This window comes from Rutilus rutilus (genome assembly GCF_951802725.1).
Source record: "Rutilus rutilus genome assembly, chromosome: 19".
NCBI classification, from domain to species: Eukaryota; Metazoa; Chordata; class Actinopteri; order Cypriniformes; family Leuciscidae; genus Rutilus; species Rutilus rutilus.
This window is the reverse complement of record NC_140232.1, coordinates 25,602,826-25,624,331: the sequence shown is the minus strand read 5'-3', so window position 1 is coordinate 25,624,331 and position 21,506 is coordinate 25,602,826. Positions and strand designations below refer to the sequence as shown.

Sequence of the window (21,506 nt, the reverse complement as noted above, 5' to 3'; positions counted from 1 at the left end):
AATGGTACAAGTGAAGCTACAAATCAAAGACAAATGTTATGAATTTATTTTCATAGTAATCAGTACCATTGACTGTAACAGTAGCCATAGTTTTTTGGTCTCTGCAAATGCATGTGTAATTCCCAGAGTCTTCCGGCATCAGATTGTGTATTGTAAGAGAAATGGAAGATTTCCTCTGCCTCATGTGGTACTTCTCACTATATTTTAGTGTCTCAGGTCCTTTGCGCCAGACAAACTGGACACCGGGTATAGAGTATTCGCACGTCAGCGTCACACTCTCTCCCTCTTTGGCCTCCTGGTTCTGAAGCGCTTTTGTAAACTCAGCAGGGATAACTAATGTGAAACAAACATAAAGATGATGTAATTTTAGAAAAAGTAGTAAAACTAAAACCTCCCATATGGTAGAATGTGGAAATGAGACATCTGAAGTACCTTTAACAGTTAGAGTGGCTTTACTGCTAACCGATCCTGCATCGCACTCGTACACCCCTGCGTCACTGTCTTTCACATCACGGATGGCCAGCCTGGCCTCATTTCCAGATCGACTAACTAAGTACTTTGAGGAATTCCAGATTAAACAGCCATCTTTGTACCAAACAATATGACATGGCTTTGAGGTCTTGCATAACAGCACCAAACTTCCTCCTTCAATTGCTTCTGTGTCCTCCAATGCTTTAGTTATCGTGGGGCGCCTCTCTGTTATTCAAAGAGGTTTATTACAAAGACATATTTCAGATTTATGTTGTACATTATTCTGATCTGCACTGTATTTTCTTATGTTTCACATTTTTCAGTTTATGATAGACAACATAAAGACACATAAGCCTCTCCTTTTTATTCTAAAGCTCAAAAAGTATATATTATATATAACATTATGTATAATAAATTATATGTATCATGATCTATTTACAATATCAAAGCAGTAAAGACATATTGACTAGTAGTCCCAAAATGCCTTCTTATGAGCATTATTAACGCTATTTCAAGCTTACAGTATATGCCACATGCATCTTGTCAAGTGTCATGATTTATAATAGTTACCCCTGACTAATAGTGACGCATATGATCTTTTGTCCCCAGCCTCGAAGGAGATGGTGCCGGTGTCTTTACGTGCAAGCTGTTTGAAGGTAAGAGTGTGGTAGCCACCAGGCATCATCTTGATCTCGTTAAGATCATTAGTGTAGAGCAAGGTCTCATCCAGGTACCATTTAACGTCAGTGTAGTCACTTGGGCAGATCCGACACTTAAAGACGATGGTATCTCCTTCCAGACACTCTTTATCTTCTAGCTCATCCACAATGACCACTTTTTGACCTGAGAGCCAGATTCATATGAAAAATGCAATAGAAGCATAAAAACTTTTACATTTCATAAAGTGACTATGAAATAGTTTTCCAGCACTTTATTTTTAGTAACCCATCTCAGATTCATTTTTTAAAGGTATAGAATTCTGAAAGAATTTTAAACAATTATGTTGTTTGGCTACCTTGAACTGTAAGTAATGCCCTGCTCTGCATTGTCCCAACGTCACAGGTGTAGATGGCACTGTCACTCTTCTCCAGACTGAAGATGGTCAGAGTGAGGACAACATCTTTTTTCTTCATCATGTACTTTTGTCCCGAGCTGAGCACCATCAAGCCTTTTAGCCAGTTCACATTAGTGGCGGGCCTCCTGGTTTCACACTCCATGATCACTGTGCCCTTTTCCTCTGCGCGCAAATCCTTCAGTTCCTTCGCAAATGTTTGTTGCAAGTCTAAATGCATTAAGACAAAAGAGAGAGTAACAGTGTAAATGACATTCAGCAGAATGAAATTAACTTGATCGGTCAATCACTGAAAGAGCAGTTGCACTGGGAAAATTTTATAAAGAAGTGTATATATTGAGCCAACTCAAATTTATAATAGTGAGTAAGGAAGTATTTACCTCTGACATCTAATCTTGCCCTTGTAGCAATCCCATCAGCCTCACAGCAGTACTCTCCTGAGTCCATTATGGCTGCATTATGGATGATGAGCTTCACCAAATAATCCTTTTGGGTAATTTCATATTTTGGGCTGACTCTAATTAGTCGCCCATTTTTCAGCCATTTAACTGTTGCATCAGGTTTGGTGATCTCACAGCTGAGCTCTGGATCTTCACCGGGTGTCGCTTTAACATTTAGCATTTCCCTAAATACTCTCACAGGCTTCTCTGAGAAAACAGAAGAGACAGAGTGTAAGCAATGCTGAACTTGGAAACTTGCATTATTTGCTAATTTAAACAATCACCTTTGACGAACAACATAGTCCTGCAACTGAGATCTTTGATGGTAAAGACCACTTCTCCGGCATCAGATATAACAACTTCCTGAATGCTCATTGTGTATTTGCGCCCCTTGTTAGCGACTATGATCCGTCCATTGCTGACAATCAGTTTGCCATTCAAGATCCACAATGCTTCATCGATGATATCATGGGACAGGATACACTCAAAACTGCAGTTTTCCCCTTCCAGCACAGTTGTTGTCCGTATGCGTTTGGTAATGGTAATGCGCAGGTCTGAAAAAAGTCCCTCAGTTTGAATAAAATGTATATTTAAATTTTTTCAATTAGATGAAATTAGAGATTATGGAACCTACCACGAACTATGACTTTCGCTTTAGTTTGGCTGCAGCCAATATCACAGCTGTACTCCCCTCCATCGTCTTTTCTCAGCTTGCGAATTATAAGAGTCAATGACTTTCCCACATGGAGAATCTCATACTTCTCACTGGCGGTCAGACTTTCACCATCTTTCCTCCAGACAGGAGTTACAGATGGCTTGGAAACCTCACACTGCAGAAGGACTTCACCACGCTCCTCACCTGCTACATCCTCCAGTGACCTGAGGAACACTGCTGGCTTCTCTAAGAGACACACATAAATGGCCGATATAAGAAATCTATCCCAAAGAAAATGAACGCTCACTTTTGCATGCTAAAGTGAATTTAGGCATCATAACATTATAATGTACAGTAAGAAAGACTGAAAAATGTATGCTATAATGTGCTATTGAAACTGTTTGAATTAGAAAAAAATATCATAATAATAAAGGAGGGATGCTAAGGAACCCCTAAAGGGACATAGTGATCGGAAAAAACCACGAGATGGAAGGAAAAATTATTCTTTCGCAAATGTTTTGCATTCCCCTGAGTAACTTTGCATTCACTTGCAAACATGTTGAGTTCTTTACGAGTAAAGGCACATTTTCTCAGGGAATGTAAAAGTTGTGCAATGTAACTCAACGGTTTTGCGAGCAAACACAAAGTTTCTCTGGGGAACGCAAGAGAATGCAAATGCATTGAAATTTCCATCTCATATTTTTTCCATCACCATGTTCTTTCAGGGGCTCCATAATATGCTGGTTGGATAGTCCCTAAACTATGGTTTAAAAATAGACTGGAGAGTATAACCACTGGATTTGAAAGGTTAGTTGATTACAACTATTAAAGTTGATTATGTTTGTGTGGCATGAAATGTGTTGTAACAGTGTGTTTATTTTTTGAATAAAGTACAACTCATTTTATGCATGAACTTGTAAATGGAAAGAAATAGTGCTCTTAAAATTTTTAATCTCTTCCATAATTTATTGCTATTCCTTTACGAATGTGCTGCGCATAAACAATTATATATCCGATATCTGTTGTAATTTCTTGTACATGTGTCTCTGCTTTGAATGTAGAGAATTTGGACAGCAGATAATTCAAAAGTCCTGTTTTCTTAGTCCCACGGTAACTGAAAACCTTACCTCTGACTCTGAGGAACGCAGACTCGCTGATATCAAAGGTTTTGAATGTTACACGGCTCTCTTGAGGAGCGAGTCGCTTTAGAAACAGACTGTACACTTTTCCAGAATTCTGGATTTTGTTTATGTGGTTGGTGTACAGAACTCTGTCATTGAGAAGCCACTGGACACTGGGTGACTCGTGACTTAGTTCACAACTGAATACAGCAGATCCATCTTCCTCAGTCTCTACTTGCTCCAGGTGTCTTATGATCTTCAACCTTTTAACTGCAAGAAAAGAAAAATGATTTCTAATGTACTGAATGTGTCTCATCTGTGCTCTAAAATGCTTCATGAAAAGCTACTTGTGCAAATGGAAGACCATACCAGGGAAGACAATGCAGATTGTGTCTTATTTTGATGATGTGTTTAAAATCACCCTTATACTGTAGCTAAAAGCAGGTACCTTCCACACTGATTCTTCCTCTTGTCTCCGAGCCACCAGCCAGACAGCGATACTCTCCTGAATCTGCTGCTTTAACACCAACGATGGTCATCTCAACCCGGTTCTTTTCTCGCTTCATTGTGCACTTATTGGAGGCAAACAGGGGGGTCCTACCCTTGAACCAGCGCACCACTCTGGGGGATGGACAGAACTCACAACTGAGAGTAACTGACCCATTCTCCTTCACCTCTACATCTGAAATGGGCTGTTTGACAATCAAAGGCCGCTCTATTAGGAAAGTGTAGGAAAGCAAGAATTCATAAGGCACATTATTCACAAGTCATATAATACAAATGCATGGCTCTATGCTCTGATTTAGGGATGCACTGATATTAAATTCCTGATAAGATAAGCAGATTATTTATTTATTTTGGTATGGCCAGTTAACGATAAATGGCTAGTTTAAATTAATTCAAAATAATGTTGTCAAAAGTACTGACTCCCGACTACCAAGTCGGTACAAAATTTTTTTAAATGTGACTATACCAGCATTTCCCTCTAGCATTTTGAGCGCTGTTGAACGGATTCTTAAAGGGATACTCCACTTTTTTTGGAAATAGGCTCATTTTACAACTCCCCCAGAGTTAAACAGTTGAGTTTTACCGTTTTCGAATCTATTCAGCCGATCTCCGGGTCTGGCGGTACCACTTTTAGCATAGCTTAGCATAGATCATTGAATCGGACAAGACCATTAGCATCTCTCTCAAAAAAATGACCAAAGAGTTTAGATATTTTTCCTATTTAAAACTTGACTCTTCTGTAGTTACATCGTGTACTAAGACCGACGGAAAATGAAAAGTTGCGATTTTCTAGGCTGATATGGCTAGGAACTATACTCTCATTCCTGCGTAATAATCAAGAAACTTTGCTGCCGTACCATGAGTCCAGCAGGCGCAATGATATGACGCAGCGCCTGAAAATAGTCCTCAGCTCAGTAACTTCCAACGTGACCGGGACTAAGTTTGTCTAACCTATTAGACCTATTTTCTGGCGCTGCGTCATATCATTGCGCCTGCTGGACTCATGGTACGGCAGCAAAGTTTCTTGATTATTACGCAGGAATGAGAGTATAGTTGAGAGAGATGCTAATGGTCTTGTCCGATTCAATGATCTATGCTAAGCTATGCTAAAAGTGGTACCGCCAGACCCGGAGATCGGCTGAATGGAATCGAAAACGATAAAACTCAACTGTTTAACTCTGGGGGAGTTGTAAAATGAGCCTATTTCCCAAAAAAGTGGAGTATCCCTTTAAACACCTCCCATTGGCTATTGTGTGCACAAGCTCAACATGCATGTCTGTGATTGGCTACAATGATCAACGCTTCATTAACATGTTGTAAATAGACGCTCTTCACTGAGAGCTTACACAGATATTGATCATGGTAGCATTTGAAAGCATGCATCTGTCAGCGGATCTCTAATACATCCGCTGATAGACGCCTGCTTTCAAACGCTCCTGCGTGCATGTGTAAGCGCTCGGTGAAGAGCATCAAAGAGGCCCATTAACAACATATTACAACGTGCATACAGGCGTGATTTTTGTGTTTACACGCATCACGCGTGCAACAAATGCCGATGTGTGTCAAATTTTTGTAAAAAAATACATTTTTGGAGCCAGTGCAAACGCGGCCTAAACGCAAAAATAGTTGACATGAGCTTGCACAATTAAATAACCAATACTGTAGTACCAATAATAAAGAAAAAACTTGTCCGATAACTAATATGGCACCAATTTATTGTGTATCCCTACTCTGAATATTTGAGATTGACCAGATAATTACCTGTAACTGTGAGTTGAGCTTCTGACTTGCTCTTCCCCGAGGTGAACTGCACAATGCCACACATGCTGCTGTCAGTTTGGGTGAAAATAAGTCTGTTCGAGGTTCCTTGCCTCTCAATCCTGATTTCTGGACAGGGACATAACATCTGCCCATTCAGGGTCCATTTTGGTGCCCTCTCTAATTTAATACTGGTTTCCACTTTAAAACGAGCCTCTTTAGGCTCCATGACCTCCACAGAACTGAGTCCTTTCAAAATGCTGATGGCCTGCTCTGTAAGATAGATCAAATATCCAGTGCATAAAAGTCTTAGCTAACATTTTAAAGGGATAGACTAACTGACTAAGTTAATAAAAGTAGACTAAGAATTAATCTGTTATATCAATAATAATATTGAAACTGGATAAGTAAACTGTATTTAAATTATGATTAAATTTAAGGAATAAAATGACTTCTCACCCTCTACAAACAGTTGGCAGGATGTCCTCTCATCAACAGCATCACAGATAAAAGTGTCTTCATCTGAGGAGCCCACATCATCTATAATGAGCTGTCTGTACACACCTTCACTGATAGTTTGGTACTTGCCATTTGGCACAATTTCATGGTTTCTTCTGTACCATTTAACCACAGCATTGTCACGGGAGACCTGACACTCCAGCAAGGCACGGTGTTTGTACATGGCAATCTTCACCCTCAGGGGCTTCAAGAAATTAACTGGAAGCTCTGCAATGATCATCCTTGGTAAATTCAAACACAATTGAAGAAATTTTCAATGCAATGCAAAATCAAATGCGATGCTCTCATTTTTACCTTTAACTCGTAGTGTTGCTGTTGAAGAGACCCTCTCGGCAGTGAATCTGATTTCACCAGCATCTTCTGGTTTGACTGATTTATAGGTCAGGGAGTGTATTTTACCTGTTTGTAAGATTTGATCAAATTTTAAAGAGTTGCTGAAAATTAGATTCTAAAAATATTATAATTTTCCTTTTTTTTATAAAATTATAAAATTTATTATAAAAATACCTTTTCGGTCATTCTCAAAAAATTTCATATTCTGCCGTAATTTATTATTTATTTATTTTTTCTAATTATTTAACACCAGTATCTAATTTAAATTAACTAAATGGAAAATGTAAAGGTAAATTAATTTTTCAACATTGTGCACAGCCACATACACAGCTTTTTTAATTTTAAAAACAATAAAAAATACACGTTTTTAACATTAAAAACATCAATGGAAAGAAATCAACTTGTTATAGTGCATTAATGCTTAATTTGTTTTGTTTTTTAAATCAACAAATAAATATGCTAGACAAAGGAGATAAGGACTTTTTATGCACTTGACAAACTCAAATATCTATTTTTTTAACATGCAAACCTATACATGTTGGGTTAAATTATAGGATTATGCTTTTCATATGAAGTTTGAAATCTCTTTTTCGTGCCTAAAAAGTCAGGTGAAATGTTTGTTAGCATATTTTGAGAATGACTCTGTTATGAACATACTGACATCCACCAGAAGTCATAGTGTCTCTAAACTTTTCACACATACCCTCACATCTTATTTTAATATTGTCCCTAGCTCTCAAACGGCTGTCGTCCTTGTACCACATCCCATCCACATCTTCCCAGTTGACCTCACAGATAAATGTCACACTCTCCTTCTCGGTCACACTGGCATTCTGAAGATCCTTCACAATCTTTATATCCCTGGCTGAGAAAAAGGAAACAACTATCACAGGCAGCTTGTTTGGCAACATTTAAAATGTCAAAAAACACTTATTCTACTGTAAATGTACATTATCCAAAACATTTGAGATCTGAGGCTTCCCTACCACTATCACACAGAGAAATTACTTTATATGGCATTAACCCTCTAAAGCCTACTGTATCATATTTCATATGCAAATTTATAAGGCCTTTAAATCAACATGATCAAATCTTTGCTAATTTTTTTTTAATTTTTAATTTTCAATCATTTTTTTGGCAATTGAAAGGCCTTTTAGTATAATTCTAAAAAGTCCCCCTTCAGGTTGTGGTAAATGTCTTTTTTTTTTCTTTACTTTTTTTTTATAAATCTTTACATTTTTATAAAGTAAATTTAAAAATAACTTTTAAATTGTTTGTAATATTTCAAGATGAACACTTGTTGGACTGAAGCATCTTAGGTTTAACTTGATTATCCCTACATCACTTTTTTGTTTTGAAAAATCAAGTTACAAGTTACAATACTGTACATCAAATTTGATACTGTACATCTTTTGAGGAATGCTTATTTGTACATTGCTCAATCGTGTTGCATTGCATCGTTTTTTTCTCCCCACAATAAAAATACAGAGCTTTGTTAAAAAAAACAACTAATTTTAGAAACATCATAAACATAAATAACTATTTTTTTTAGTCTTGTGGACTCTATGTAAACATATTTTATGTAAACTATCTTATTCAGTACAGTACTAAATCAAAAATAACATGCATATTGTATTATTCCTCTTATTTTGTGAAAATTTATGTTTTGCAGATTCTGCAAGGGGTATGTAAACTTACATATTCTAAAGGTTCAATAAACTGTTCCATTTAAAAAAAAAAAAAAATGGAATCTGACTATTAGTATATGTCAGGCTTTACAGGGTTAAAGACAGGTTGCACATTGGTGGTACCTGTGACTGTCAGCATAGCAGAGCTTTCGATCCCTTCAGCCTTGAAGCTGATGACGCCCATGTCAGAAACCGTGACACGCGTCAGGGTGAGTGTGTGTCTTTTCCCCTGTGTGGCAATTCGACACACAGGCCTGGATTTAAGTGGGAGTCCATTCTTGGTCCATTCACCCTGGACGTACGCATGACTGAGGACCACTTCAAATGTACAGACTTCTTTCTCACACAGCGTCACATCCTCTAGCCGTTTCACCAATTGAATTCTATTCACTTTAGACAAAAATAGAGGAATTATCAGTGTTTCTTTTTTGTAACAAATACTGCGGTACTACGGATCCCCCAAAGTGACATTTGCGGGGGAAACCTAGGCTAGCTTTCGCGCAAGCACGCGAAATTTCCTTTGATCGTGTTCGCGCCAAAACTCAGGTGAATGTCTCAGAGTCCTGCGAATGTCACTTAGGGTCTTCTTCGCACTTCTAGTATGAAATATATCATGCTGATATACAAATATTCAGAATGCTTGATTAAGAAATTCTTACATGCCATGTTTAGGAACAGTATTAGCCTACTCTCACAAGCCTTTAGGTACGGCCAGCAACTTTTTTACTCCAGTTGAACTCTAAAAAAAAGTGTCTTTTGTTACTCATGAGGACTGAAAATGAAATATGCTATTAATGTTGTTATTTCCGCATGTGCATAATTTGATGTCTAAACACTCCTGTGACAGAAACAGATCTTAATAGTGAATACAACCTGTGGTTGGCTAAGAAATATGAAACAGACTGAAATTATATTTTCTTACACTCTGTGTAGGCCTAATTAGTTAATAACTTGGCATGCACTGATGTCTCTGCCAGTCTAGCTTATATGGAGAGGTATATGTCCATATGTGCAGATACAACTGAAGTTTGTCTAAATCAAATAAAGACAGACTGACTCCCTGCACACTTCTTTCTCATATTACAAACAAACGCCTCTCCCAGTTGTTGCAGTATGTCTCAATTGCTCAATTAATAGTTGGCCTCAAGTGTATATAATGCTTTGAAACATGACCCCATCCTTGCATCCTTGAGATTAAAAACATGGAATAAATAATGAATTTCTTAGCTTGTTTGTATTAATCAGACTATAGTCAAAAAAAAAAAAAAAGGGATCTTATAAAACTGGAGTAATTACATTACTTTGTTAAGACTTTATCAAATAGTTTGTTGTTGTTGATCATGCACCAGAAAACTAGGTATTTAAACAACATTTTGAAATCAGTCATGAGAAAAAGATTCATACAGACCAGACATTATAGGGAAGAACAAACGGATCTTCCATTCCACTCACCATTAGCTGAATTTGACATTTCCCTCACATTAAAGTCCATAAAAGACCCTTCAAACCATAATATTTGAAGCTAATAACAAAAATTCCAGAAAACATCAAAGTCCGCCTAGGCTTTTCTGTAGTTCACGTAAATTCCTTCAAGATTATCCTCCAAACTTTGACCAAAGATACCCAGGTCAGTGTGCTATCCACTGTTTCCCTTGGCAGACAAGCAGCTGAAAGTGTTTTTCTTTTTTTTTTCAGCTTTCCCAAAGGCTAATACCAAACAGCTGACATATCTCCAAAATAGCTGTGCGTCATTATAGACAAAGATAGAAACATCTTGGCTACATGGAGCAAGTCCTGCCTGTTTGCATTGTTTTCATCCACAGATAACCAACCATCTACCTTTCACAAAGGATGGTTTGGTTCATTAGCCTATATCTCTCAATTGACTATATATACCTTAACACATTCTCAGGCTTGATTCAAAGTTGATTCCCAGTGAATGAATGTTTCCTTTTATTGATTAACGTTGTGCTGACCAGAAGTTATTCACAGTAGCAGGTTCGTGAGTTCATGAATCATATTTCTCTGAGATGCCAATACAACTGAGTTGGAAAGGTCACGGGAGATTAAAAGTTCCTGTCATTCAGCTGTGAAATCACTTGTTAGATCTGAATGCCCATACTGCAAGACTGTCCAGTCCTGGTAAGTGGCATTCAAGCTGTCATGTTAAAAGAACAGGATAAATTCTGACAACTACACTGTAAAAAGTGAACAGTTGGATCAACTTAAAAAAATTTCTTCAATTGGTAACACCTAAAGAAATTAAGTTCTCAACTTAAATTATCACGTTTTTCACGATAAAATGTGATAATTTAAGTTGAGAAAACTTAATTTTTTTAAGTTGATCCAACTGTTCACTTTTTACAGTGTAAAGAAGTCTCAACATACTCAAGAATTATTTTCAATTTTCATTTAGTCTATTAAGCACATTGCATTATTAAATTTGAACATCTGTCAGTGGACGTATACCCCACATATTTGTCCTGAGTTATCTTGATGCATGTTTTTATGTTAACTGCAAACAGAACTGATTTGATTCGATACTCTAACTGGCTGGATAATAATTAGCTCAACCATGGCATGAATTTGGGTGATGAACTACCTGTTTCTGCCAACCAATGATAGACAGAAAGGAGGAAGTGTTTGAAAACTGTAATTCTTTTTGCTATTCTGTTTGGCGACGAAAGAAATCATCCACCTCACCTTGGCTTCAAAACTTAACTTTTACCTGTTTCCACTGAATCAACCTGAAAGCCTGTTGCAGTTTGCAGGTGCAAAGTCTGCCAAAGGAGTTGCAGACATCCACCATGCATGTGTACAAGTATTCTCAACTCAAAGTGACGGGGATGCGATATCACTGATGGCCCGAAGACGCCGTATAAATAGTAATTTGTTAATGAACCAGAACCATGTGAGGATATGTTAGGTGAAATTAGAACTTGACGAAACAGCTGAACACTTCACCTAAGCTCACAGGTCCTTGTTTGGAGCCCATCTCTGCAAGTTTCACATGTCCTTTGGTTTTGTCTCTCTCCACCCTGCTGACAACAGATTTATCGAGAGCCATAAATCAACTCGAAGTCACCTTACTGCTCAGTGCTCACACTACTATATTGCTTTGCACTCCATTATTATAATTCTTAGCAGTTCAATTTGAACATATCATTTGAATTAATAGAAGTAGATACAATCAATAGACACATAAATCATTTGCAACAGTGTTTTTCAATCATGCTTTAGAAATATATATAAACGTAAAGCGATTTGGCTAAATTCAATCCATAGTACCCATGACACAGTTGGCACGTGAGTTTAGAGAGAGTGAAAACAGCATGACCTTCAGGATGTCAATGACGTTGATGCTATTGTGCAGCTTGTTCCTGCTTTGCTTTACTTTATATAAGTAAAATGAAGCACCAAAACCTCAATTTTAACTTTGTGAAATCATATATGTTCTACTTTGATGAAATATGCAGATCTACATGTTTACCAGCACTGAGATGTGTTTCTTTGATAGAGTGCCTGTCCATTTGTTGATCTGAGATAATCCTTTAAACCCTAGTCTGGGGGCTGTCTCAGTTTCAGCCCAGACCAATCACAGATCCACATGTCTAACTGGGGCTTCAAAATCCCCTTCTCCCATTAGTTGTCCTTGACACATCTAAAGCACATACTGTCTTTTCACCTCTATGTATGGACCCCAACATCCCACAGCAGACACAGGGAAGGATTCTTATGCAGGGAAACTTGTTAGCTTCACTTAAAAAAAAAAAAAAAATCACAAATACATTTTTAGCAGACTGGTGCACATGCGGAGGTCTTGCCAGCAAATTGCAGCTTCAATATCTATACAGTACTTGAATTTGGTTGTATAGGTATGTGCACTACCTTTCAAAAGTAAGTGTGTTTGTTTTTTGTACTTTTATTCAGCAAGGAAGCATTACAGTGAAAGTAAAGAATTTTAAATTGTTAAAAATACATTCTATTTCAAATATATCCTGTTCTTTCTGAACGTTTTATTCATCACAGAATCCTGACAAAATGTATCACGGTTTCCACAAACTATTAAACTGCACAACTGTTTTCAACATTGATGAAATGCTTCTTGGGCATCAAATCAGCTTATTAGTATGATTTCTGAAGGATCATGTGACACTGGGGACTGGAGTAATGGCCCCTGAAACTTCAGCTTTGCTACCACAGGAAATAAATGACATTTTAAAAATCTTAAAATAGAAATCGGTTATTTTAAATCGTAATATTTCATAATAATACTATTTTCAATGTATTTTTTATTTAAAATAAATGCAGCCTTGGTGAGCATAAGAGACTTACCGGCCCTAAACGTTTGAACAGTAGGGTATTATCCCTTTAGATATCAATTTTCGGGGGCAGATTGTGTTTTAGAACTAATGAGGCTAGGTGGACCATCAAAATGGGAGCCATGTAAAGGTTTGTAGAGACATTGGCCATTTTCAAGCCACCAGAATAAGAATTTTACTCATTACAATTATTGAACCTAAATTTATCCTGAGATCCCCATTTTAGCTGCCATCATATCTCTGATTGTTATATCAGATTAAAGTATCATCATTACTTTTCTTATGAGGCTTTCTTGAAAGTTATAAAAAAAGAAAATGTGCAGGCTATATCCCAGTTTGTTAAGGGGAAGTGCAGATACGATGTGATACTCTGATCATGTTTTTCACACTGTGGTTTACATGCTCTTAAATGGAGATGGTATCTGTGTATTTATAGACCCACAAACCCTTTTGTGCCACCCGCTCAATTTGGATTTTAATTTACAACTGAACAAAAATATGCATATTATCATAAGATAATGATGGCATGAGCAAATCAATATTTATTGGTCAAAGCAGGGAATCTGCTACTTGTGGTTGATCATGTTAACACTTATATTGTTACTTTTTTCCTTTCTTCTTGCCACCTTTGCCTCCTGCTTTTCGGGACTCTTCATCACCCTCTTTCCCTAAGGCAGCTTTAATTCTCTTCTTTCCAAGGGGAGTCTTGGCATACCAGTTCTGTGAAGAAGAAAAAAAAGTGAAGACTGGAAATAAGATGAATATCATGAGGGTCTTTTCCCACTCAGGTTGAGACTATCAACCAAAAACATACTATCTTACTGCCAAGTTCGCTATAAACTTCAATGTGTAGTGGGAAGCCATGCATGCTATCTGACATTTGAGAGATTATACTTACTTTTAGCGACTCTTCTTCTTCCTGAAACACCGGGTCAATTCTAGCAAGTGGAGGCACAAACTCTGAAGAAGTTAGTGGACGTTTAGGCAACTGCTGAATGCGCCGTTTAGTCAAGATGCTACGTACGACCTGCACCATGTGACCCTGTGTGTAGCCATCGGAAATCTTTGCCAGAGAACTGAGGTCCAGGACGCTGGTCAATTCTCCTCCATTCTTTTTTATCAGCTCTTTCCACATTACTGTGAAAATATGCAGATGTATGATTGGAAATTTTGCTTATTATTCTTTTATATATACACTATTATTTAGATATACACTTTGGGGTCAGCAAGATTTGTTTTTTAAAGAAATTAATACTTTTATTCACCAAGGATGCATTAAATAGATAAAAAGTGACACTGAATTGATTTCTATTTTAAATAAATGCTGTTCTTTTGAACTTTTCTATCACGATTTCCATAAAAATATTAAGCAGCACAACTGTTTTCAACATTGATAAAAATAAGAAATGTTTCTTAAGCATCAAAGCAGCATATGAGAAGGATTTAGGATCATGTGACACTGAAAACTGGAGTAATGGCTGCTTTTCCACCACAGGAATAAACTTACAATATTTGTTTTTACTGTGTTTATTTTTTTATAAAATAAATGTATCATTGGTGAGCATAAAAGACATATATACTGTATACACACACACAAACACATCTCATAATATATAAAGCCTCACCCCTTAATGGTTTGCTATTTGCTGACAAAAATCTAGAAAATTAGCTTACCATATCTTGATGCATAGTCCGGTCGAGGTATGAGGATGATCTTATTGTAGAATTTGCACAAGGATTTCAGGTCTGCACTGTGTGGATCATTTGTCGTACCTACGATTAAAACACAATCTTCTCCTTTGATGGACTTGAGGATTTTGGGCAAATCTTTCTTCAGACGCTTCGGATCCAACTGTTTATGCAGAATTAAAACATCTCATTCATTTTCATTTCACCACTAAACAGATCACAAGTAGGTTACACTCTTTACCTCCTTCTCATCTTTTGGTACTTTTTTGTAAAACATCTTTTCAGCATCTCCAATCCATATTACAGAGGGTTGCATCAGTCTGGCAACCTGCACCGAATACAGAGTACATCAAAATATCAATACTTAGCAGGCCACTTTCACAGATTTAGGCCAATATCTAACTAAACTTTACCTTAAACACCAGATGCAGCATCATCTGCAATCCACTCTTGCCAGGATATTTTCCAGCAACGTTTGAAGGTGAAAGGTCGAACAGATTGGCCCCTGTCTCCTGGCAAATGGCATGGACCAACATTTTCTTACCCACCCCTGATGGCCCTACTAGCAAGATGCTCTTTACCAGGGGAGCCTTCTCATGAACTGATTGGGAACCTAGTATAGAACAATGTTTTTTTATGTTTTTTTTAGCTGGCCATATAAAGCCAACACATGAAGAAGTTTACTGTATGTTGAAGTGGCATTTCTTAAGTAAAAATATGTAAATCCAGAGCGATTAATTTACTCACCTAATGGTAAGACAGCATAAAGGGCAACAACTTGCCGAACATCAGATAATGACGGCATAGGCTCAATATCAGACTGTCGTAGAGTTGTGCCAAGGTAGCTATAGTCCCCTTTAATGAGAGCAGATGTGTCCAGATGTGTTATAATGGTTGTGAGTATGATTAGTAAAATGTATATACAGACCCTTTCCAAAAAATTTGAATATCATGGAAAAGTTTATTTATTTCCATAATTCCATTCAAAACGTTAAACTTCCATAGATTATAGATTCAGGGCTCACAACTTAAACATTTTCAAGTATTTAGTTGTTTATTTGTACATAATTTGGGCTTCCAGCTCATAAAACCCACGAAAACAGGATTTAAAAAAATTAGAATATTACATGAAATCACACAGTAATTACACAGTGATACCATGGTCATTGAACCAGGTTTTGGTTATTTTGGCAGTGTGGGCAGGTGCAAATCCTACTGGAAAATTAAGGAAGCATGAAGCGCTCTGAAAATGTCCTGGTAGACGGCTGCGTTGACTCTGGATTAAATAAAGCACAGTGGACCAAAGTCCTCTTTTCTGATGAGAGCAAATTTTGCATCTCATTTGGAAACCAAGGTCCCAGAGTCTGGAGGAAGAATGGAGAGGCACACAATCCAAGATGCTTGAAGTCCAGTGTGAAGTTTCCACAGTCTGTGTTGGTTTGGGGAGCCATGTCATCGGCTGGTGTTGGTCCACTGTGCTGTCCACTCAACGCAGCCGTCTACCAGGACATTTTCAGAGCACTTCATGCTTCCTTCAGCAGACAAGCTTTATGGAGATGCTGACTTCATTTTCCAGCAGGATTTGCACCTGCCCACACTGCCAAAAGAACCAAAACCTGGTTCAATGACCACTGTGTAATTACTGTGTGATTTCATGTAATATTCTAATTTTTTGAAACCCTGTTTTCGTGGGTTTTATGAGCTGGAAGCCCAAATTATGTACAAATAAACAACTAAATACTTGAAATCGTTTAAGTTGTGGGCCCTGAATCTATAATCTATGGAAGTTTAACGTTTTGAATGAAATTATGGAAATAAATAAACTTTTCCATGATATTCAAATTTTTTGGAAAGGGTCTGTACATGTATATAAATGTATAAACCCATTTAAACTTCTGAAAGGGCCAAACAAGCATTACAGAAGAAGTGTTTATTTCTTTTTTTCACCATAAACTGAAACATTACCAAGATAATCTTTTAGTTTAACATTTTCTGCCTTTTTCAGCAATTCCTGTTCAACCAGCTCTTCAAACAGTGACTCTGTGGTCCTAAAAAAAAAAAAAGTTAGATTAACATAGAGTTCAATATACACATTCAAAGGTTTGGTGGCGGTAAGATTTCTTTAAATGTTTTTAAGTGTTGTGCTCACCAAGGCAAAAATACAGTAAAAAAGGTATTATTACAATTTAAATAAAAAAAGCAGCATTTAAAGCGTAAGTGTCAAAAATCATTTGTTGCTCAAGAAACATTTCTTATCATTATTATCAATGTTTCTTTGTTATTAGGTCAATATATAGTTCAAAAGAACATAGGGTTTGTGAAATAGAAATCTTTTGTAATGAATTTGCAAATATATTTACAGTTACTTTTGATCAATTTAATGAATAAAAGTATTCATTTATTTTAGGAAAATCTGACCGCTAGCTTTTGAACAGTAGTGCATTATTTAACATCTAAAGGGAAACCCTAACACAAAATGAAATTCTCATTTTATCCTTATGTACTCATACTCATGTAACCTGTATCTAACCTGTACCTGTACTTTCTTCCTTCTGTGGAACACAACTGGCATTCATCCGTAATGAAATTGAATGAGTATCATAAAAGTGTATAATAATAATAATAATAATACTGTATATTAAAGTATTTTAAATAAAGTGCAAAAGTCATACAGTATGGACCACTTTTATGGTGCTTTTGTGTGTTTTTTGAAGCTTGAAAGTTGAAAGCCTTAGTTATCATGGCATGAAAATGAACATCCGATACAGTTATTTGAATTTTATCCTTCTGTGTTTCATGTAAGAAAGAAAGCCAAGTCAGGTGTGAAACATGTAGTAATTAAAGGCATGAACTATCCCTTTAATGGTAGAGAATTCCAAACTTCCAAAAGCAAAATTAAACTAAAACAATAACTAAAAAAAAACCTATCGGCTGTAAGGTCTTTGTCCTTCTTCTTCTTCTTTCCGCTTTTTGATGCCTTCTTTTTCTGCGTAGTCAGAAACAAAATGTACATAAAGACAGTATAATACCTGTGTTGCAAGCAGAGGCAACATCATTTTCAGTTTCTTCATTTACAATGTGTAACATAAGACATCCAGGCAATCTCTCTGATGTTCAGTAAATCCATGTAAACAGAAGGGGTTTACTGTACTTTTGCAGCACCCTTGCCCTTTCCGCTTTTTTCTTTATCCACAGCCAGCTTCCAATTAGCCAGCTCCTGTCTCATTAGTTCATCCACCTGAACAAGCAACAAAAACCAACATCTCTAAAAGCTAGGATTAACGTTAATAAAAATTACAATAATTGTGAGGAACATGTGGCCTTAAATGTCTGATCATAAGGAAACTTTGAAAAGAAAAACGGCAGCCAATGAAAAACAGCACATACACGAAGAGCAGTTCAACACTAGTAGGCTAGCCATCTTTTACAACAAGCTATGAACCATCAGTCACCTGTTTTCTTATTTCCACTTCAATCTCTTTTCTCTTCTCTTCTTTTATCAGCTCCAGCTCGTGCCTTTGACTAAAATTCTTGGACTCGTTTCTGTTTTTCCAAACTTCTGCAAATCAGATGAGACAGTCAGTCACACCCTCTCTCTTGACACTGATATGTTGTTATTGTAACACTTCATTCTTCAATTTTCCTTGCCAGAAAATGTCTTGTATTCCCTCTCAAGAGCTGCCAGATAGGCAGATGGTAGCATCTTCAGTCCAGGCTCTTCCTCCTGTGACAATCCAGTTATATGTAAAATATCAGAAAAAACAAAGAAACCTACATTCAATGAGAAGTACAGTAGTCATAATTGGTACTCATACTGCCTTCAGTGATGTTCTTTTCAGTGTTTTCCTGTTAACAATTTTTTTCATTGGTTTTCTGTCACTTTAAGTCCTCTCCTCAATTCTTACCTCGTCTTCAGCATTCCCTTTCTTTCCTTTTTCTTTTATCTCCTCCTTGCCCTTTGGCTTTTTGTTGGCATCATCCTCCTCCTTTGCTGCCAGTTCTTCAGCCAGCTTCAATCCAGACATGGACATGACAGATTTTGTCAATGACAAACACTTCATACTGTATATTCCAAATTCATTTGATCATAATCATAAGAACACTAAACAGGATGGATAAAGAACATCCCAGAAAATTTCTATACATAGTTTTTGGTCAAAGATGAACTTATATTGACATGTACTAATTATGTGAACATGTTTACCTCCTCAGGTGTTTTTTCTGCAAATATAAGAGCTGAACCTCCATCCTCCTCCTCTGGGTAGTCAGGAAATGAGCCTGTTGCATCACTATTCACAAGTACTCATGTTAAATGTTGTTAAAAGATGCTCAGTAAAACCCTAAGGTAATGGGTGTTATATGCAACAAACTTCCGTATTCTGTACAACAAGTTGCATCGCTTGCGGTTCAGGTCTTTTGTATGTGCTTTGTTAAATATAGAGCTGTTTTACTCAAGATGACTTCAAAGGAGCAACCATAGATGAGCATAACCGATGTCCATCGTATGCAGATTGCTATCTAAAAGTTTTTTTATTTTTCTTCCTCTCACTAAAACGGCAACAGACAAAAAAACTAGATAGGTTAGCTGATTACCTTAAAGGCACACTATGCAAGATTTGTACCTAAATATAACAGCTTCGAAATCATTTCGATGGTAAACGAACTCGTAGTAGGGCGAATCATCCCGATAGCAAAGCGGGGGGGGGGGGGGGGGGGGGGGGGGACCAACCACTCAACGCTGGCAAAACCAGCAATGCAGGTTTGAGAGGTGGAGCCCCGCCAAATCTCGCAAGAATCACGACTTGCTTTACGGCACGACTTCACATACATCAGCAACATATGAAGCAGCCTCTATGGAAGACACTAGCATGCATTTCAGACATGAATCATGGCAGAGTCGACGAAGAAAACGAAGAAATTGCGGTTGGAAGAGTGCAGAGACGGCTCTGCGGGAGTGGTATTTACGACAGTAACGTTAAATAAAAGTAATCCACAGCGACTCTAGGGGGCGCTGTTTGAGAAAAACGGAAACTGCATAGTGTGCCTTTAAAAGTCCATAGACATCACAGTCAGTTCATACTGTTCATTAACACTTTCTCCGACAAGCAGATGCAATGAAACCTGTTTGTTCATGTGATGTTTGACATAAACCTATATGATTTTATGGTGATTCATGGTTGTATGCAAACATTCCCACTCACCGGCACTCTATGAACCACTGTCTGATCTGATCTTTCATGGTCTCCTTCATTTCTGGGCCTTCCACGTCCCTGAGCTGATAAATAACAGATCCGATGGACTTCTGATAGTCATCCTCATGTTCTTCTTGCCTGGTCAGCCTGTTGGCCTTGTTGTTCTGGACAGCCAGCTCGTTTTGGGATGGATAAGACAGTTTTGGATCCATGGCCTGAAGATGGCACAGCCATACAATCACATGAAACAGTATTAGAGTTCCATCTACTGGTGGCAACACGATGGTGGCATACTTAAAATGTAGACAAGCTGTAGAATCGCAATGAATCTTTATTTATGACTATCAATACAAAGCACATACCTTTGTTAATGTGCTTTGAATGTAATGTAAAGTACCATACAATATAAAGGGTAAATACACAACTATTAAAAAAAAAAGAAGAAATTATTACTTTTATTCAGTAAGGACACATTGATTTGCTTCTTTCAAAAATATTTAAAAATCTTATCGACCCCAAACTTATGAACAGTAGTGTACACACAATATCTTACCATTCCAAGAAATATCATTTCCTCTTCACGCAGCCTTTTTGTCATTTTCCTTTGCATGAAGCCTCTCCACACCTAAATAGAGATTTTAATTATGTACTGCATTCCTAATAGTTATATATATTAACAAAAATATAACTATTTTGTTTTGACACAATGTATGTACCTTCTGGATACAAACTGCAGCCTGGTCAGTGCTTACTGCCTCTTGTTCGTCAGCTTTCTTCTGTCTCTCAGAGTCTTTGTGTATCTCCCTCATGAATTTTGCCCTCAGTCGGCCTTGCCGTGCTCTTTCAGCCACTTGAATGACTTTAATGGCCCTCTCCAGAGTCAACATACGCATTACATTAGGCTGGGAGAGGCAAGAGAAGTCATGTTAGAGAATGAAACAATCCAATTATTTTTGTTTATGATGAAACTTATGATGCAATTTAACTTACTTCTGTCTTTTCTGTAACATCCATTTGGTTTAATATAGCAGCAAATAATCTTTCTCTGTCCTGCAGCACTTTGTTTCGCTCGTGAATGAAATACCTGGGAATTGGAATCTCAAGGTCCTCCTTTGACAAATGTGAGATTGAAATGATGATTTATAGATTAAATACATCTATAAATGTTGTTTATAGCATAAGTGACATTCTAGTCAAACTCACAGGGGTTAATTTCAGGTCTTGAATGATGTCATCCATATAGTGGTACTCTGAAAATTCCTTTTCCACCATTTCGTTCTTGAGCTCCAGAACACGACCCATCACACCCTCCAGCACCTGCCTAATCGCACGCCTCTTTTGGGGGTGAACACTTTGGTCATAGGCCTCGTCCATCTTCCTGAAGATCTGAGCATAGCAGACGTACAAGGTGGCAATCCTTTGGAAGAACACCACTCTGTCTCTCTCAGGGCGGAGAGATTCTTCTGGGAGTTCTTGGTCCAGCAAACAGCTGAGCTCCTCATGAGCTTCAGACCAGAGTTTATTGTATGTGCTGCTGGAGGTAAACTGTGTCATACTCATTGGATTGTTGTGAACAAGCTAAGGTATTAATCATTTAATAAAATTAAACATTATCTTAAACTTAGATAAAACTTAATATTTATATTTAAAAATATTAAGAATTAGGCCTACTGACTTACTATTACTATTAAGATATTTTAAGATTTTCATTTTAAGACTATAAATCCATAGCAAGACTG

General features: G+C 37.3%; 2 protein-coding genes across 2 annotated transcripts in view; both read right to left on the bottom strand.

The window, feature by feature from the left end:
- The window catches only part of obscna (obscurin, cytoskeletal calmodulin and titin-interacting RhoGEF a), a 46,921-nt gene extending 36,520 nt beyond the window's left edge, over nucleotides 1-10,401 (bottom strand). The window contains exons 1-15 of the mRNA XM_084389530.1: nucleotides 10,017-10,401; nucleotides 8,688-8,954; nucleotides 7,580-7,741; nucleotides 6,838-6,942; nucleotides 6,484-6,750; nucleotides 6,028-6,297; nucleotides 4,208-4,474; nucleotides 3,766-4,029; nucleotides 2,618-2,884; nucleotides 2,268-2,537; nucleotides 1,924-2,190; nucleotides 1,487-1,753; nucleotides 1,042-1,314; nucleotides 433-696; nucleotides 67-333 (exon numbers count right to left, since the gene is read on the bottom strand). Coding sequence (XP_084245656.1) covers nucleotides 67-333; nucleotides 433-696; nucleotides 1,042-1,314; nucleotides 1,487-1,753; nucleotides 1,924-2,190; nucleotides 2,268-2,537; nucleotides 2,618-2,884; nucleotides 3,766-4,029; nucleotides 4,208-4,474; nucleotides 6,028-6,297; nucleotides 6,484-6,750; nucleotides 6,838-6,942; nucleotides 7,580-7,741; nucleotides 8,688-8,954; nucleotides 10,017-10,056 — 3,517 coding nt within the window. The 5' untranslated portion in view covers nucleotides 10,057-10,401. The remainder of the gene's footprint in view (nucleotides 1-66; nucleotides 334-432; nucleotides 697-1,041; nucleotides 1,315-1,486; nucleotides 1,754-1,923; nucleotides 2,191-2,267; nucleotides 2,538-2,617; nucleotides 2,885-3,765; nucleotides 4,030-4,207; nucleotides 4,475-6,027; nucleotides 6,298-6,483; nucleotides 6,751-6,837; nucleotides 6,943-7,579; nucleotides 7,742-8,687; nucleotides 8,955-10,016) is intronic.
- Nucleotides 10,402-12,905: 2,504 nt separating this feature from the next.
- Nucleotides 12,906-21,321, bottom strand: LOC311278468 (dynein regulatory complex protein 11; the record flags this gene model as incomplete). The annotated part of the gene is made up of 18 exons (XM_084389327.1): nucleotides 12,906-13,606; nucleotides 13,785-14,023; nucleotides 14,561-14,738; nucleotides 14,817-14,903; nucleotides 14,989-15,188; nucleotides 15,323-15,430; nucleotides 16,541-16,623; nucleotides 17,500-17,561; nucleotides 17,727-17,813; nucleotides 18,028-18,134; nucleotides 18,224-18,299; nucleotides 18,481-18,585; nucleotides 18,780-18,864; nucleotides 19,777-19,982; nucleotides 20,321-20,392; nucleotides 20,484-20,669; nucleotides 20,758-20,877; nucleotides 20,971-21,321. 18 exons carry the CDS (start codon nucleotides 21,319-21,321, stop codon nucleotides 13,487-13,489), a joined length of 2,472 nt encoding a protein of 823 aa, XP_084245453.1. The 3' UTR covers nucleotides 12,906-13,486.
- Between the last annotated feature and the right edge of the window lie 185 nt (nucleotides 21,322-21,506).